Below are 12,059 nucleotides of genomic sequence, written 5' to 3' on the forward strand. Positions count from 1 at the left end.
AGGAACAAGTTCAGCAGCGGACACCCACCTGCAACCTGGGTGTGGCAGAGTCTGACTTTCTTGGGCATCTACATTCATCAACACAAACCTACACAGACATGCACACACACACACTAAAAAATAAAACTTTTTTTTTAAAGATTTATTTATTATTATATCTAAGTACACTGTAGCTGTCTTCAGACACACCAGAAGAGGGAGTCAGATCTCATTACAGATGGTTGTGAGCCACCATGTGGTTGCTGGGATTTGAACTTAGGACCTTCGGAAGAGCAGTCAGTGCTCTTAACCGCTGAGCCATCTCTCCAGCCCCCCAAATAAAACTTTTAATAATAAAAAGAACTCTAAATCCCTTGCACTCCCAATAGCCTGAACACTAGTCTACTTAAGGTGGTGTAATAAAAACCACCAACTGTAGCTTAAACAACAGAAAGCCAATTTTTCTCTTTTAGAGGATGATATTCAAAATCCAAGTGCCAGCAGCGAGGATCTGGGGAGGGCTTTGCTCCTAGCTCCAGACAGCTGCCTTCTCACTGTCCTCACAGGCACAACAGTGAGGGAAGAGAGATACAAGTGATTCTTTCTCTGTTGTTTCTTTTTACAAAACTACTACTGATTAAGGCTTACTTTGATGAAGACCCTGTCACCAAACAGTCATACTGGCCATAGCATAGACCAGGACTTCAACAAACGAGTTTGAGGACAAACTGTTTAGTCCATGGTAGGTGTAAACCAAATAATGACAGCAGGTGGTCACAAAATAAAACTTCAGGGGCTGAAGAAATGGCTATGATAGTAAGAGCATCTGATGCTCTGGCAAAGGACCCAGCCAGGTTCAGTTTCCAACATTACATGGTGGATCAATACCATCCATAACTCAGGATCCGAAGGGTCCAAACCCTTTGACCTTTGTGCTCATCAGGCACAGGCGCGCGCGCGCGCGCGCGCACACACACACACACACACACACACACACACTCAACACTAATACACATACAAGAAAAAAATCTTTAAAAAAAAAAAAGCTTTCTAGCTGGGCGTGGTGGCGCACACCTGTAATTCCAGCACTTGGGAAGCAGAGGCAGGCGGATTTCTGAGTTCGAGGCCAGCCTGGTCTACAGAGTGAGTCCAGGACAGCCAGGGAAACCCTGTCTCGAAAAACCAAAATCCAAAAAACCAAAAAATAAAAAGAAAAATAAAAAGAAAGGAAGGGGGAAAAAAATCCAGTCAGGCTGTGGTGGCAGCACACATCTGTAATCCCAACGATTAGGAGTCAGAGACAGGCTGGGTGGTGGTGGTGCACGCCTTTAATCCCAGCACTTGGGAGGCAGGGGCAGGTGAATTTCTGAGTTCAAGGCCAGCATGGTCTACAGAGTGAGTTCCAGGACAGCCAGGGCTACACTGAGAAATCCTGTCTCGAAAACAAACAAACAAACAAACAAACAAACAAACAAACAAACGGAGTCAGAGACAGGATCCCGGTGACCTGAGAGTTGGAGACCAGCCTGGTCTACAGAATGAGTTCCAGGACAGCTAGGGATATAAAGAGAAACTCTGTCTTAAAGATGAAAAGAAAAGAAAAAATAAAGAAAAAGAAAAGCAAAGAAAAGAAAATCTGGCTAAAACCTCAGGAAGTTTAGTATGACACAGGACCATTGTTACAGCCAACAGTAAATGCTTGTCAGTCATTAGAATCAGAGGCTGGGGGTAAAGAGCTTAGTACACACAATGTTGAGGGTTCAGTCTCCAGAACTGCTAAGGAAATAAATAGACAAGAATTAGGGGCGGAGAGTAAAGAGGGTACCGGCTCCTCTGGGGAAGGGGCAGGACATGAGGAGGGAGCGCACACACTCCAGTTAAGTAGGAAGGTCTAGCAATCACAGGACACAGATGGAAAGGCACATGCTTAAAGAACAAAAAGGAGTGAGACACGAAAACAAAAAATGAGGAATTAGTGGTGCCCGGGACAAGCTGCTGTCCTCCAACCCTGCTCCAGGCAGAAGAGAGGACCCCTGTCTAGATGAATGTAACCCAGAGAAGAGAGAAAGACAAGTGTCAGGGTCTCCACAAAGTACCACCCCTGCCAACAGCAAGCTTGGTGCCATAGCCTGTACACATGTTTTTAGAGCTCCAATGAAAACAAATGTCCCCTTGTGACCACATAAGGACGGATGGACGGACACAGACCCATAGACCCACATTTTTCCCTCAAGATAGAGTCTCTATGTATCCCTGGCTGTCCTGGAACTCACTCTGTAGACCAGGCTGGCCTCAAACTCAAGAGTTCTATCTGCCTCTGCCTCTGCTCTGGAGTGCTGAGACTAAAGGTCCACCACAGTTGTCAATATTTTTTTAAGATTTACTTTTTATTAATTTATATGTGCACATGAGTCACTGTGCCCATGGAGGTCTAGCCTGGAGTTTCTGTGACCTGACGTAACTGGGAGTCAAGCTTGGGTCTCTGGTCTCCAGCCCCAATTAAAAATGTTTAAAAATCTAGAAATCAAAAGGTACTAGAAGTACTTAGGAGACAGAAGCAGAAGGATAACTGTGAGCTGAGAGGCAGCTTACTCCACATATCTAGTTCCAATCAGGGTTTATATGGTCAATCTCCCTCTCCCTCTCTCCCTTTCTCTCTCTCTCTCTCTCTCTCTCTCTCTCTCTCTCTCTCTCTCTCTCTCTCTCTCACACACACACACACACACACACACACACACCAGATCTAACAGACCACTAAAACACTTTTAAATCACTAACACTTTAAAAGAACAAATAAATAGTAAGTGAGGGCTAATGAGACAGCCCAGTGGACAAAGGCACTTTGGCCTGCTAATTCTAATCCCCAAAACCACAGTGGAAGAGGGGGAAAAACAACTCTTACAAGTTGTCCTCTTCTACATGTGAACAATGACAGGCACTTATGCACACATGTTCATATACATGCACATACACATACTATATGTAAATTTTTAAAAATAAAGGATGTAAAAAGGAAATAAAAATATGCACAATGTGGGTTGGAGATAGCTCAAAAGTTAAGAGCACCTGCTCCTCAAGAAAAAGGCCCAGGTATTCTCAGGGGAAAAGCCAAGAGACAGGCAGGGCACCATACACCTAATCCCAGAACTTAGGGGCAAAGGCAGGTGATTGAGTTTAAAGATAACCTGGTCTATAGAATGAGCTCCCGGATAGCCAGGGCTACACAAAACCCAAACCAAACAGTCCTCAGCAACTACGTGGGCCCTCACACCTGTCTGTAAACTCATTTCCAGGGAATCCTATAAGCCCTCTTCTGGCAGTGCACATTTTGTGCTCACACACAAAAATGAAATAAGGGGCTGGAGAGATAGTTCAGCAGTTAAGAGCACTGACTGCTCTTCTGAAGGTCCTAAGTTCAAATCCCAGCAACCACATGGTGGCTCACAACCATCCATAACAAGATCTGATGCCTTCTTCTGGAGTATCTGAAGACAGTTACAGTGTACTTACATATAATAAATAAATAAATCTTAAAAAAAAACAAACCAAAAAACCAAAAATGAAATAAAACAAGATATTAATGACAAAACATAAGAAAATATAATAAACTTACATAATTTTAATAAAAAAGTATGCTTTGGTTCATAAAATAAAGTTTGTGCCCTCCCCAACCCATGTTGAAATTTAACTGCTATTGACACTGTAGGGGTGACTGGGCCAAAACTGAGAAATGGACTCAGCTGTCATCCCAGGGTAGGGTGGATATTATAAAAGGAATCTAGTCCCTTAATCTTCAACTCTCAGCCTCCCATATTGTCAAAAATGATTTATTTTTTACAATAAAGTATGCTATCTGATATTCTATTAGATCAGCAAAAACAGACTGAGACAATCAGACATAAGTTTCTTATAAAACTTAGGCAAGAATGTGGGAAAACAGACATTCATTTTTGTAGGCTAATACAATGATTCTTCAAAATTGGCTCAACAGTGTCTATTACAGTGTCAGGCTATTTGCCCACTTTGACCCAGAGCTTTTTTCCTATGACATTATCTTATATTCTGTTTCCTGGAACTCACTCTGTAGACCAGGCTGGCCTTGAACTCAGAGATCCACCTGCCTCTGCCTCCCTAAGTGCTGGGATTATAGGTATGCACCACCACTGCCCGGCTTATCCTACATTCTGAATAAGAGCACATACAGGGTGAGGACATGCAGTTCAAGACAATTTTGTTGATTTTTTTTCCACTGAAAAAAGACATAGCATTACCAATTTTTCAAGTCAGATCATTCATTTGGTGTATTTTCAGCAAAAGGAAAGCAGAACTACCTTCCCAGTTGTTAAAATGTATCCTGGTCCTTAAAAGATTAGCAGAACAAATACCACAGCAAAAGCAAGCACAGGAATTTGGAATTTACCTCTCTGCCTGTGAGGATGTGTCTCGCCAATTTCACTTTTGCAAAGTTCCCCTTGCCGATTGTTTTCAACAGTCTGTAGTTTCCAATGTGAGGCTGCTCGTCTGCACAGGAAGCTACCGAGCTTCTACACCGAGCTCCAGAGCGCCCGGTGCGGGGGGTGACTTCGTGCCTCCCGTCTCCGTGTGAAATGTGCTGAAACGTAATGTACACAAAAACAAGGAAGTGAGAGGACAAGCAGTACTGCCAAGGTTTAGGAGCATCTAGTGGTTAGAAACAAAACATCAAGGCTTTCATTGACTCCTAAAGGACCTAAGCACGTGATATAAAAACAAGAGACTGTCACAAGAGACATACCAAGTGCTATAGCTCAATCCGGTATTCAGAGAGCTGAAACAATTCCAATTTGTGATTTCTCTAATTTATCATGGTACAAAAGCATTCATAGAGTACATTTAGTAGAAAAACTGTACTTCAAATTTTGCATTACAACTTTTTCCTGAGCCATTGATACAGAGTATAACAGTCTAAAAACACCAATAGGTCATGATGGTCAAGACTGCAGCGCAAAGAAAAAAATGCCTTTTTTCTTGGGTGGCAGGGGGAGGGGTACAGGTATTCAGTTAAATTACCCAAGAGATACAACACTTTCTTAGGAAATATGTTTGTTTTAGATGATTTTTGCAAAACTGTGGGCTAATTTAAGTTAAAGCAGGCCAGCTTAACTAAGCTGTAAAGTTTGATAGGTTAAGGGTAATAATTAGACATTTGAAAGAAGAATTACTACAATGAAATCCCACTGTCAGTAGACTAACATCTGTATTTTGAACATAAAACAGAACTTCATTCTCTGCAACAGCATCTGTATGTCTGATGCTCACCAACAGTCTGTGAAGGAACAAATGTTAATGTCACCATTCAGTGATGACAATGGGGCCAATAGTCAATTAGCGAGAAATCCATCTCTTGTTACATTCAATCAATTTTTTTATTTTATAAACTAGTTTCATTTTAGGGCTTTTAAGGGTTTTGTTGATTGTTGTTGTTTTCTTTTGTTTGTTTTGGGGTTGAGGGGGGTGTTCTTGTTGTTAGAAGAGCAATGTATAGGGCTGGAGAAGTGGCTCAATGGTTAATGCCGTCCTGCAGAGGAGTTGGGTCTGAGTTCCAGCACGCACATATTAGCTCAAAACCATCTATAACTCCAGTTCCAGGGTCTGATGCCCTCTTCTGGCCTCTACAGACATTCATCACACATATGGTGTACAAACATGCATGCAGGCAAAACCTTGAAGCCTATAAAGAAATCTAAAACAAAAGAGCTAAATGTTATAAGTTACTTTCTTTAGAAATACATGTATGTGTGTGTATTTCTTTTTTAAAGTTTTATTCTAATTTAACAAATATGGTCCCAACCTGAAGTTGAGAGTCCTAGTTCAGTATCTCCCAAATCAGCCAACCTACAAATTCTTTTAGAATATTTATGTGTATGCTTATTTTGCCTGAATGTATGTCTGTGTACCACCACATGCATGCAGTGCCTGAGGAGGTCCAAGGTGGTCTTGAGGCAAGAAGAGGGCATCAGACCCTGTCCTTCTAACACAATACACATGCCATACATCTTGTCTAGTCTTGAAAACAATAAGCCATGTCCTTAAAAATAACCTACAAAGCCAAATTGTGACAGTAAGTGGCTATTCTTCCAAATTTTGTCCTTTAGAGACACAAAGTCAATTTTTACTTTTGAAAACATCTGGGAGCCTGGTGCAATAGCACAGATCTTTAATCTCAACTTGTGGGAGGCAGAGGCTGGTAGATCTCTGAGTTCAAGGCCAGCATGGTCTACAGAGTGAGTTCTAGTAGAGCCAGAGTTACACAAAGAAACCCTGTCTGGGGTGGGGTGGTCAGGATATTATTTTGTCCACTACAGAAAAGGACTCCATAAAACTGACCAATTTATGACTTAAAAAAAAAAAAACTATTAGCAAACTAGGATTAGAATAGACCTTCCTGTGATACATGCTTTTAATGCCAGCACTTGGGAGGCAGAAGCAGGCAGATCTGTGAGTTCGAGGCAGCCTGATCTACACAATTCCAGGACAACCTACCCTGTCTCAAAAACAAAAGAATGGATCACCTTCCTTGGTGTGATAAGAATCACAGAATCACAGACCATGCCTGGCTAATAATCCCATTACTATCATGCTGCCCACTGCTCTCTTTGCAGTATATTAAATAACCTTGTTTCTCCTCCCCCGCTTTATGGATACAAGGTCTCAGGTAGCAAGTTGACTTCAAACCTACTATGTAACTGAAGAATAACTGAATTCCTGGTCCTCCACTTCCATCTCCCTTCCATCTCCCTTCCATCTCAGCAGCTAGTCCAGCAAATGTTACAGTTAATGGAAACACTTTAGGATCTAATCTTTCCCCTGCCCCTTCATTAATGCCTACCTCTCTGAATTCACTACTGCACCCAGGCTGGCCACAAACTCCCAGATCTTTGTCTCAAACTCTTTAGTATTGGGAATACAGGCATGTACTACCACATATAAGAATCATCATCTTGGCCAGGTGGTGGTGGCGCACACCTGTAATCCCAGCACTCTGGGCGGCAGAGGCAGGTGGATTTCTGAGTTCAAGGCCAGTCTGGTCTACGGAGTGAGTTTCAGGACAGCCAGGGCTACACAGAGAAACCCTGTCTCAGAAAAAAACAAATCCAAAAAAACCCAAAACAACAACAACAACAAAATAATCATCATCTTGTATTTTCTTTCTTCATTTTAATTCTTTTTTGGACTTAGTTATTTTCTATGTTTTCCCCACACATATGTACAGCATATGTGTGCCTCATGCCCATGAAAGACGGAAGAGGGTATCCCTTCCTTCTGTAAGGATCCTCCTGCAAGTTGGTTATGAATGCTTGTGAACCACCATGTCAGTGATAGGAACCAAACTTGGGTGCTCTTAACTTTTGAATATCCAGTCCCAGAATAATTTCTTTTAAGAAATAAAAGAATCTAATCTGTGCATCTTTAACCCAAAATTATATACTCAAAAGGCTTCTGAGAGTTCCAGAAAACTCTGACCAAGCACTAGGGATGCTTATCAGGTTGGTTTCTGCTGCTGCTGCTTTGGGTTTTTCCCTAATTCAATCTAATATATTTCCAAGCCAGGCATGGTGGTGCATGCCTTTAGTCCCAGCACACGGGATGAAGAGAGAACAAAAGTGCTTTGCTGTGCAACCATGAGAATCTGAGTTGAAACCAAGAATCCACACAACACAGCCAAGCACTGTGGTGCTAGCTGTAATCCCAGGGCTGAGGGAGCAAAAACACAGGGATTTCTGGGCCTCACACAGGACTGACAGGTGAGATGGTCAGTGGGTGAAGGAGCCTGCTGCCCGGCCTATGGCATGAGTTTAACCCCAGGGCCTGGGAAGGCAGATGGAAGGAGCTGATCGCCACCACCCCACACACACACACATTGTCCTCTGAGCTCATTTGCTGTGCCACACACTCCCACATAGAGAAATGCTAAAACATTAAACAAAAACAAAAGAGGGTGGGCAGCACCTGAGCAGACCCAAGGAATTTTAACTAACGTCCGACCCCTACAAACTCCCCACACATCCACATATGTCATGAGATACAAGTGTGACCCCTCCACATATACACGCACAAATGGCTTTTGAAATCTGTAGTAGTGCTCAAATACCAGTAGCAGTATCCCTTTAGCTCCATACTGTATCTACTCAGCCCTTCCTTCCTCAGTCACAGCCTCAGATGTCCATCTTCCTCTCTCCATCATGCCACACTTTAATAAATCAGTCTGTCTGGGCGGTGGTGGCGCACGCCTGTAATCCCAGCACTTGGGAAGCAGAAGCAGGCAGATTTCTGAGTCCAAGGCCAGCCTAGTCTACAGAGTGAGTTCCAGGACAGCAGGGGCTACACAGAGAAACCTTGTCTCGAAACACACACACACACACACACACACACACACACACACACAAAAGAAATCAGTCTGACCCGGCGGTGCCGGCACACCTCCCAGCACTTGGAGGCAAACTCTTGAGTTTGAGGCCAGCCTGGTCTACAGAGTGAGTTCCAAGGCAGCCAGGACTACACAGAGAAAACCTATCTCAAAACCCAGCACCCAGCACCCAGCACCCAGCACCCAGCACCCAGCACCCCCTAAAGAAATCAGTCTGAGCATAGTAGTGCACATCTTTGATTCCGGCATTTAGAAGGCAGAAACAGGTGGATCTCTATGAGTCTGAAGCCAGCCTGGTCTATGAAGTACATCCCAAGATAGCCAGAGCCACACAAAAGGCCCTGTTTTAAAAGAAGAAAAAAGAAAAAAACAACAACAACAACTAAACTGACAAACACAACAGAAACTGCTCTATTTCTAGAGAAATGTGGGGTCTGGTTCAGCAGTAGAATACTTGCCTCCATGTCTAGGCGAGGGGTTAATCACCAGCGCCACACATAAGGAAGTTGTGTGAGGTTTAATTAAGAAAGGAGAAAAAAGGTGATTTCACTGGAGTGAAATCCAGAAGGCACAGTGGCAGAGATGGGGTGAACCTTAACTATCAGTGATGACTGATTTTCATATATTTTGTCAGACTTACCCCATTTATTCATCTCATAATTCAGTAATTCAAGAAATACTTGTTTTTTATTGGCCATCTATAATATATAAATGGTTTCTTTCTGATATTTAGAACATTAGTAAGCAAAGCAATCCTGCAGTCAAGGAGTGTAGTGTAACACTGGACACTGAGAAAGCATAAAGAAGACAGTAAACTTCCTGCCAAGATTAAAGGTGTCAGCATTACTGTATAGCATTACTGTATAGCAGCAGTTTGCAGCTTGTGGGCCTTGACCCTCCAAAGGGGTCGCCTAAGACCATCTGAAAACAGACATTTACATTACAATTCAAACAGTAACAGAGGTAGTTATGAAGTAGCACTGAAAATAATTTTATGGTTGGGGGTTACACAACATGAGGAATTGTATTAAAAGATCACAGCATTAGGAAAGGTGAGAACCACTGGTATATGGGTTTCTGGCTCTAGACAGATGAGCTACAGCCCTGGAGTGTCCCCAAACAGCATGGAAATGCCTGGGACTACCGGTATAGAGAGCAGGAGAGAAAGGTAAGACACACAAACAAAAAGAGGAGAAGAGATTGTAGAAGGAGAGTTATGACCACTATCACCAATTCAGTTTTATAGATGAGGTGACAGAGGCACTGGAAGTAATTTACCCAATGTCATACATACAAAGTTAAATAATTTACCCAAGGCCACACAATAAAATATAAGATAGATTATAAGTCCAAAAAACAATTCCTAGAAGCACCTTTAAAATATGACCCAAAAGCTAGGAATGGTGGCACATGCCTTTGATCCCAGCATTCGTAGCAGAGGCAGGAGAGCTCTGTGCATTTGAGGCCAGTCTGGTCTACAGAGTGAGTCAGTCACAGGACAGCCAAGGCTACACAGAGAAAAGCTATGTCAAGAAAACCAAATTACTAAGAAGGGAAAAGGAGACTAGAATACATTACCATAATGTGTAAAAGATACTTTATCATCGAATATCTTCTTTCTTCTGATGATTTAAGAGAAGAATAAACCCCTAAGTCTACTCTCCCAGTAAAGCTAGAATAACACAAAAGGCCTAGGCTAGGCAAGGGTTAGATAAAAGAAAGGAAGAGTTGGGGGCAAAATGTGAAAAGAACACCAAAAAGCCTCAAAGGCCTCCCACAACAAAGGCCGCTTGCCCAGTTGAAATGCCACCTCTGGTTAAATCTTACAGCAGGAGGTAGATGAGGAATGGTTCTGGGTCTGCTTCTTTCTAGGATTCTCATTCTAGAATTCCCCTGTAGACAGTACAGTCATAAAGGACTGACTGCAAATAAAATGGCTCATACAGAAGCCTGGGATCAAAATCTCTGGGCTAACGTGCTCAAAATGTAGTATTAAATGCTAAAAATACAAATTTTCCTGTAAAATTTAACAGAGACCCCATAGTATTTAGGCACCACGCGGAAGCAACTACCAAACTATTAACAAGAAATACAGACAAAATTCCTCCTGAGTTGAGCCTCAAGATTAACCACAGTTGAGTAGTTAAGTGATCCTACTAGGGTAGAATACTAGGGTAGGAGCCACTCTTTAATCACAGCACTTAGGAGGCACAGTAGGGCAGATCTCTATCAGTGTGAGTTGAAGGCCAGCCTGGTGAGTCTGCAAATAACCAAGGCTACTCAGAGAAATGCCGTTCAAAAAACAAAAACAAACAAAAGAATCCTACACTGGGTGTGGAGGTGCATGCCTTTAATCTCAGTACTTGAGAGGCAGAAAGAGGCCAATTTCTTGAGTTAGAGGCTAGCCTAGTAGTCTACAAAGCTAGTACACCAGGACAACCAGAGCTACACAGAAAAATCCTGTCTCTAAAAATAAAACAAATAAAAGAATCCTAGACTAAACAGTTGGACTCTCTCTTGGTCAGCTTCTGTTACTATAATAAAATACCTGAGATAACTAACTCAAGAGGACAAGTTTACTTAGCTCACAGGTATGCCACTCCAGAGGGCCCATGAGATAGTTGGCAGGGTAAACCTGCTCACGGCAGGAGCCAGGAAGAGATGCAGGAAGGGGACTGCCCCCAGCAACAGAGGGGCTTTCTGACACAATTGAGAAAGGTGGGTTTTTTTTTTTTTTTGGATTTGGGTTTTTTTTGAGACAGGGTTTCTCTGTATAGCCCTGGCTGTCCTGGAACTCACTCTGTAGACCAGGCTGGCCTCAAACTCAGAAATCTGCCTGCCTCTGCCTCCCAGAGTGCTGGGATTACAGGCGTGCATCACCACCGCCCGGCTGAGAAAGGTTTTTACAAAAAGCCTGCAGGTAACGTTCAATGATCAAACCATCACACTTAAAAATATATATCTCAGCTGGGCAGTGGTGGTGGGTGCCTTTAATCCATCCCACTTGGGAGGCAGAGGCAGGCGGATTTCTGAGTTCGAGGCCAACCTGGTCTACAGAGTGAGTTCCAGAACAGCCAGGGCTACACAGAGAAACCTTGTCTCAAAAAGAAAAAAAAAAAAGAAAAAAGAAAAGAAAAGGAAAAATATATATATATATTCCTTTATTCCTTTTCCATCAGGAAAAGAAGCCCCCCGCCCCAAGCAAATGTCTGTTCTCCTACTCCTAAAGGAGGGCACATATGGGTCAGCAGAACAGATATAAGCACATTTTTGTCTATATATCAACTCTAAGAGAACACACACAGAGAAAGGACAGAATGTCTCACACTGGAGCCCAGGCTGGCCTCAAACTATGTAACCTAGATTGTTCATAAATGCTGGACAAGCTGGGCGGTGGTGGCGCACACCTGTAATCCCAGCACTTGGGAGGCAGAGGCAGACAGATTTCTGAGTTCGAGGCCAGCCTGGTCTACAGATTGAGTTCCAGGACAGCCAGGGCTATACAGACAAATCCTGTGTCGAAAAAAAAAACAAATCCCCCCCAAAAAAAAAAAAAAATAATAATAATAATAATAAAATAAATAAATAAATACTGGACAAACACTTGTTTCAACCCCTCAGATGCTTCAAGTGTTTTTTTTTTTAATTTATTTTATGTATATGGATGTTCTGC

The 12,059-nt window shown here is 42.6% G+C and overlaps 1 protein-coding gene across 6 annotated transcripts in view; it reads right to left on the bottom strand.

Annotated features, from left to right (window-relative positions):
- Positions 1 to 12,059, bottom strand: part of Mark3 (microtubule affinity regulating kinase 3) — a 78,274-nt gene that overhangs the window by 57,892 nt on the left and 8,323 nt on the right. For all 6 annotated transcript variants that reach the window (XM_052184974.1, XM_052184973.1, XM_052184971.1 and 3 more), the window contains exon 2: positions 4,400 to 4,591. In XM_052184974.1, the coding sequence (XP_052040934.1) occupies positions 4,400 to 4,591 (192 nt within the window). The remainder of the gene's footprint in view (positions 1 to 4,399; positions 4,592 to 12,059) is intronic.

The sequence above is a fragment of the Apodemus sylvaticus genome, chromosome 6 (genome assembly GCF_947179515.1).
Source record: "Apodemus sylvaticus chromosome 6, mApoSyl1.1, whole genome shotgun sequence".
NCBI lineage: Eukaryota > Metazoa > Chordata > Mammalia > Rodentia > Muridae > Apodemus > Apodemus sylvaticus.